The following is a 7,209-nucleotide window of genomic DNA, read 5'->3' on the forward strand; positions in this document are numbered from 1 at the left end:
CTCTCTCTCTCTGTCTCTGTCTCTGTCTCTTTCTCTCACACACACACATACACACACAATTATATAAATCTCTCTCTCACACACAAATTGTTTTAAAAAGTCCATACAATAAATGCTCTAAGTCTACTTTAGTGTAAATAGGTCATAAATACACACTTGCTAAAAACTTTCATAAAATTGGAGCAAAATTGGAGATTCAGATTTTCCCATGGACCAAAACAATTAAAAATTTTCAGGGAGATTGATTTGTTATTACCTCCTCAGAGGGCAGTAGGAGTGCAAAAAGAACCTGATTTTTAGAAACTCTAAGATTTTCCTAATCCAAAGATGAAGTTTTGAGTTTCCAGATCCCTACATGAAATAAGAAACCCTAAATGATCCCAAAGATCATCAGTGCCTTAAACTGCTGGTTGGACTTCAAAGCTTCCAGAGAATGAATAAAAGTTAATGATGCAATTCTGTATTTATGGTCTTCCCCTGCAACATACCTTTGTGCTGTGAGGAATCTAAAACAGTCTTGGTTTCTTTGTACCACCTGTTCTGTTCCCTGTTGAGGGATTCCAGAAGATCATTGCCTGGACGATGCTTTATAGCCTTATTTTTCAGTAGTTCATGTTTCAAGTTGATGTCACTTAGCATGGTGGTGCAGTTATCATGGCATTTTAGAGTAATCTGCAGTTCATGTTTTTGTTGAACATACTGAAAAACTAAGTTTGTCACAGCTATAATATCAAAAATGCTTATAAGAAGTATATATTGGAGATTAAGTTTAGAGAAAAAGCTTCATGTTGACACCCAATACCTATCATTAATTGATACTTTAACATTTATAAATTAGCACTTCAATTAACTCACTATAGAAACATACTTCAATATTTCACTAAGTTTACTGTGAAATAAATAATACAGTTGAATAAAATTATGGTGGAAGTAACTTTCATTCACTTCAATTTGTAGCACAAATTTACAAATAATTACCTAAGTAAAATAGTCAGTGACTACTTAACACACTATGAAAATATGAACTAAAAAAACACTTTAAATGGCACAATTCTTATTGGAGCATATGGAATGCAATATATCCACCTACATAGCTATGTTTTAGCAAAGCCTGAAAGTGATTTCTTTTGTTGATGTAGAGAAATTCAATTAAGTTTAACCTTTAATGTCTCTGTACAAATAAAGTCTTTTTACTTAAGCATGACATCAATATACATTGAAAAAACATGGTTACATTAGATTCACAATCACTGGAGCACAGAAAGAAAAATATCACCAAGTCCTCAGAAGAAATATGACCAAAACTGAGACAGAACAGGGGAACTCTCAACAGCCCCAGAGCTAACAGATTAAGTATGAAAGAGAACTGAACTTTCACTTTGTCTGGAAAACAATATAACTCCAGAGATTCTGACTCATACCCTGACTATAGCCAAAACAATGGATAATGTGTATAACTCCATAGTTCATGTCTAAAGCTATTCTTTTCTATTATATATTTTTATATTTACATTTCAAATGTTATCACCTTTCCTGGTTTCTCCCCTGAAAGTCCCCTATCTCCTTCCCACTTCCCCTACTCACCAACCCACTGACTACTGCTCCCTGGCCCTGGCATTCCCCCACACTGGAGCATAGAGCCTTCACGGGATCAAGGACTTCTCTTTCCACTGATGACAACTAGGACATCTTCTGCTATATATGCAGCTGGAGCCATGAGTCCTACCATATGTATTCTTTGGTTGGTGATTTAATCCCTGGGAGCTCTGGGGGTATTGGTTAGTTCATATTGTTGTTCTTTAGGCAGAAAGAAAAATAAGATTTCTCTCAATTACTCACTTTTTATTGTCAACGCTGAAACAGTTACCAGAAGAAGGAAACAGAGGATTCCAAGAGCACTCACAATGAGCTGCCAGGGGACTGAACACTCTTAAATAAAATAAAAAAAAGAATCAAAAAACAAAAAACAAACAAACAAAGCAAAACACAGCAAGAAAATTATCACCAAGAAAGAGCACATATCAATATTAATTACAATTTTTTTTTTGTAGCATGGGAACTAGGGGAAATTTTGCACAAGTCGATGATATAAACAGATTGAAAATGTTAACTCAAAATTGCAGATTTCTACCTAAAATGCACCCACTGTACAAATCCTATGCATGGGAATTTCCACAGAATTTTGAACTTATTTCATCCTTGATCTTGTATTCTGAACCCTCCTGACTCAACCTAGAATGAGCTGGATAACAGGTATGTGCCCTCACCCAGTTCTACAAAAAGAAACGTACAGTCTACAGAAGGAACTGAAGGTTAACATACAATCCAAGTACAAGATACCAAACTGAAACATGTTGCCTGTTGCATTAGACATTGGGAATATAAAACAAAAACAAAAACAAAAAAACAAAACAAAAAAAACTATCTTCAAGAATGAAAAAAATGTAAAAGTGTCATTATCTTAGGATTTTGTTTCCCTAGATCATTTGGCATACATTTTAACTCTAGCTGGTTAGTTAGATTTAAATTATTCAAAATTCTTCTTGACTAGAATAAATAATAAAGTCCTAGTAGTTTCTCATTTCTCCTTGATTCCAAAGATTTTTTTCTTATATATTTTCATTGTTATATTCTGCCCATCTCATTTCTTTAGTAGGTGGCTACAACTAAAGAGTAGATGTAAGGTCATAATTTTTTCTTTCTTTTTTAAATTTTAGAACTATATTGCTATTTTTTAAAACTTAGATTTGAACCATTTTGTACATGATTACCATCCAACTAAAACTCTTTTCTTCCCTCCCATCCTGGTGCATAACCAAGCCCCGATGAGATGGATCATTAGTGTTTTACTTAGAAGCTTAGAATATTTCTAATTTTTAAAAATTTAAAGTGCATTTTAAGAAATACATGTGACATTAGATATTTTAAACACTTACTTCTGTATCCAGCTTCTCTGGGCCCTTTAGTCTCCCCAGGCCTCACTTGTTTCTGCAATCCTGAAGACTTATGAAATCTTACAGTTGAGTAAGTGACCTCCTCCTCACTCATCTTGGGAGTGATGAATGAAGTATGTTCTCAATTCAAATGGTGCCTTGAGTGGATTCTAGGAAAAATGTTAAAATATTCACCTATAGGAAGTTAACTGAATCTGATGATTCAGAGGTCTGGGAAAGGGTGGGGTCTGACTAACTCATTTAATGCTACAAAAGCACTGACATGGACTGACCCAATTTTCATTACAGATGAGAACTCATTGTAGATTTTTATTAAAGTAGTTTATATTTCTAATGATCATACAATTATTTCTAAGAAATATGGAAAGAATTAAAAATTTAATAAGTCACTCTATAATTGATATAGCCGCTTTGAAATTTTAGGAATAAATGAAAATGTTGCTTTATGATTATTTATACATTTTGATAATGAATGGCAATTTTTCTTTCAGTCTTTTTATTTATACATGACTGTCGGTGTTTCCCTGACACTACCTTAAGAAAGGTATTTGAAGATTAATACTACAGGTGATGCAAGATACATAACTCTCTCTTGGATTGAAGCCCCAATCAGCTAAGATGTTCAACCACTCCACCCAGCCACATTCTATACATTCTTCTCCATACTTCAACCAGGTAAGTGGATTCAATCAGAAAAGTTCCTAATGAGTGGGATAAACCAGACCCAGACAGAAAAATGTGGTATAATCTATATCATCTGATTCTCCTAGCTCAAAGTCAGCAGAAATGATTTCTAACCTTGAGTACCTGCAGCAAACAGAAAAGAAGAAAGGGGTCATTGCTAGGTGGGTTGTGGGAGCAACAGAGAGAGAGAGGCATAGAAGATACAATATGAACTTTAATCTCATAGCATTTCATGTACATGATCATGTTACGTTTAATATATACACACATAATGTTGCAAAGGAGGCTATATGAAAATAAATTTCATCACAATGCAGTACACATGAGCTAATGCCCATGAAAGAAACCATCTGATAGTAGATAACACTGTATTTGTAAATAGTAAGTATTTGTAACTGATATTACCTTTACATTAATAATTGAGCTGAGATCCAGCAAATAACAAATACAAGTTACACATGTGAGAGCATTCTTATCAAGTTTTTTAATTTATTAAGTTTTCTGAAGTGATTTACCTTTTGCCATTTGTCTTGACAAAAAAGAATCCTTCCATTACAGAATTCTTATTCAAAATTGTTACTTATTATTATTGCTTTTGGGATTATTGAGCCACAGTGCACGTGTCCAGAAGGCAATTTTACAAAGTGAGTTCTACCCCACCTTCATGTGAAGTCCAGGGGTCAAACTAGGTGGTCAGTCAGCCTTGTGTAGCAAGCTCATTTACACCCTGACCCGTTTTACCTGGATCCTATTATGAAATCATTTAGGTTGATAATATATAAACATTTAACCCAGTTAAAGAATAATGAACTCCATAAATCCCTCAACCTTAATTTCTTAGAACACAACACACATCACAGTATACTCCTAAAGAAAACAACTAATGCAGAATCACAGTTGTCACATGCTGCCAAATTTAACCTGATCCAACACAACTAACAGGCCTTCACCATCAATCGAGCTCTCACATAACACTATTTGAAATTCTCTAGATTATATTTGATCATTCAGTAGAAAACCAATAAAAGCAGTTATTGTTACCTGCGTCTCTACCGCGAAGTGATGCTGGTGGAGGAAAAAGTTGGCTTTTTCTGGTTGATAGCCCCTAAGAGTCTTCAAAATAAACAGTAGAACTAAATTTCCACTGAGTGATACTCAACCTCATGATTTTATGCTCCTCCTCTTCACCAAAGCGAAAAGAGGAAACTGCTTAATGAAACCTGACTCTCAGAGCAAAGGAGAGAAGTAACATATTGTACCAGATGCTGCAAAACAAATGTCCATAAATGATATTTTAAGATGGAGAAGATAAGCACTCCTGAAGAGAAAGCAAAAACAGTGTCCTTAACAAAACAACTAGGAAAAAAGTGGAACTGATGCTCCTAATTTTGTAATAGACTATTGAAATTTTACTCTTATGTTATTATTTTTTAAGTTATTTCTTCATTTTGAATTATGCTAATTGCAGCTAAGTATGTATTAGGAATGCATTGGTGAAGTCTTCCATTACACTTTTCTAGATTTTCAATCATAGATAATATTTCCTATAAACATTGATGTCATTCTGTATGGAGTGTTTTAATGCTGATGTTTTCGTGGTGATGGGAAATCAAATCTAAGACAATGAACATGTTCTGTAAACACTCTTCCCCTGAGCTACAGACCCAGGACTTGGTTTTGTTTTGTTCTGGTTTGGTTTTTTTGTTGTTGTTTGTTGTTGTTGATCTTAGAGACAGTTGTTTTATCTTACTATGTAGCATAGGCTAACCTCACACTCATATTCCTCAGTTTTCACACTTTTTTGTCTTAGAATTAAAGCTGTGCACCACAACACCAATGTACTCCAGGTTAATAAATAAATAATAAGCATTTCTTCATTTTATATATATTGATCTCAATATTTTAATGTCATATCAATTACTTATGTGCAGCATAAATAAATTTGATCATCCATTCCTGCTGAACATCCCAGTTGTTTTACAATATTTTGTTGTTGTTAGTTTAAAAACTACATGGGATATTCTTTAGAACATACTAAGAGAGGCATCTTATGCATGAAATCATGGGATTCAAGGAAATATACATTTTAAGAACTCTAATATAGATTATCAGATGAAATCTAGTTTATTTACATTCTATCCATTGGCATGAAAATACTCACAGTTAGTTTTTAGAGATGTGATGAAGTGATTTTTCTTCTATGAGTTTTGTACATGGGTTTGTGATGAGAATTCCTGGAAAGAAGCTATTTGAGCAATGAAGGATTTTAAGTACAGAGAGGTGAGGACTTTGTAGTGTTGTGGATCTAGGGAATAATTATATTACCAGAGGCTAGGAATAACCCTCTAAGTAACCTGTGTCAGAACAAACATCCTGTTACTGGTAGATAAAAACTTCACAAAATATATGAACATAACATACCAGTAGCTTCCACAAACCTGAAGGCTAAGAATGTCCTCTGATGACCTATAAAAAAGCTTCCCCCATCTTGTTGCAAGTACCTCTCTGATGTACCCATCAATGTATGCTGAAATTGACTGGATTTATGACTTTCTAGGTTCTTTAAAACTATAAAACTTCATGAAACTGCCCCCACATTGGAACATGGAGCCACGGTCACTCTAAATGGTTGCAGACTACACTATCTTTTATTCCATATAAGGTGAAAGCTGTTTTTTGCATCAATGCCCTTCATTCAAAGCTCTTGCTGTGCATATTACTAGTGAGGCTGCACATGCTGAATACTTGAGACGCTTCATTGGGATTGAGAGTGCAGTTCAGTGTAGGGCCATGCTTGGCATATACAAAGCCTTAACCATGTATCATACAATAATGATAATAACAATAATAATACAAATGTCAATGATAGAAACAAAAACAATGATAATAATAATAGAATAGAGAGGAGGTAAAAGACTATTTGATTTCATTAGTCTGTTGCCATGATATATATATTCAAGTCACTCACTAATCTGTACTTTCATTGATTGTATGTTTTCCAACCTGCTGGCTTAATTTTGATGAAACAGTTAAAATTGTTCCTGAAATCAATTGACAGTGCTTAAGCAATCACTGGGAAATGGTGCATGACTTGAGACTTGAAGAGGAACTGAAGAATCACTGACAAGCCTGACTCCTAATAGAGCGTGTGTGTGTGTGTGTGTGTGTGTGTGTGTGTGTGTGAGAGAGAGAGAGAGAGAGAGAGAGAGAGAGTTGGGAAAGAAAATTTGAGTGTATCCATGCCATGGGGTGTGCATCGTGATCAGAAGACAACTTTGCAGAGTTATGGGGAGTTAGTTATTTTTTTTCTACCAAGGATTCCACGGATCAAATTTGGAGATATCATCAGGCTTGGTGTGGCCAGTGCTTTAATACTCTGAGATATTTCAAAAGTCCATTTTTTGGTTATTTAACCCATATATCTCTGAGTCACCACTCAAGTCTGCCATTATCATGCACCCAAGGTCCCCTGAAACAGATGACAGACATTATAAGTATAAGAGAAGTTCCTTGAGTACAGTGTGGATGCTTCCATAATACCTCCAGCTAGTCTGTTTTGTCTCTACCCGCT

At 34.7% G+C, this 7,209-nt stretch overlaps 1 protein-coding gene across 4 annotated transcripts in view; it reads right to left on the minus strand.

Moving 5' to 3' along the window:
• The window catches only part of LOC110315057 (T-cell surface glycoprotein YE1/48-like), a 21,898-nt gene extending 17,080 nt beyond the window's left edge, over positions 1-4,818 (minus strand). Inside the window, exons 1-4 of one of the 4 annotated variants that reach the window (XM_021189215.1) lie at positions 4,680-4,818; positions 2,937-3,103; positions 1,840-1,929; positions 489-707 (exon numbers count right to left, since the gene is read on the minus strand). In XM_021189215.1, the coding sequence (XP_021044874.1) occupies positions 489-707; positions 1,840-1,929; positions 2,937-3,048 (421 nt within the window). In that variant the 5' untranslated portion in view covers positions 3,049-3,103; positions 4,680-4,818. Of the gene's footprint in view, positions 1-488; positions 708-1,839; positions 1,930-2,936; positions 3,157-4,679 lie in introns of those variants that run through there. The other 3 variants (XM_021189216.1, XM_021189217.1, XM_021189219.1) reach the window with 3 other exon arrangements.
• Positions 4,819-7,209: the final 2,391 nt, after the last annotated feature.

Source organism: Mus pahari, unplaced genomic scaffold, assembly GCF_900095145.1.
Source record: "Mus pahari unplaced genomic scaffold, PAHARI_EIJ_v1.1 scaffold_10944_1, whole genome shotgun sequence".
NCBI classification, from domain to species: Eukaryota; Metazoa; Chordata; class Mammalia; order Rodentia; family Muridae; genus Mus; species Mus pahari.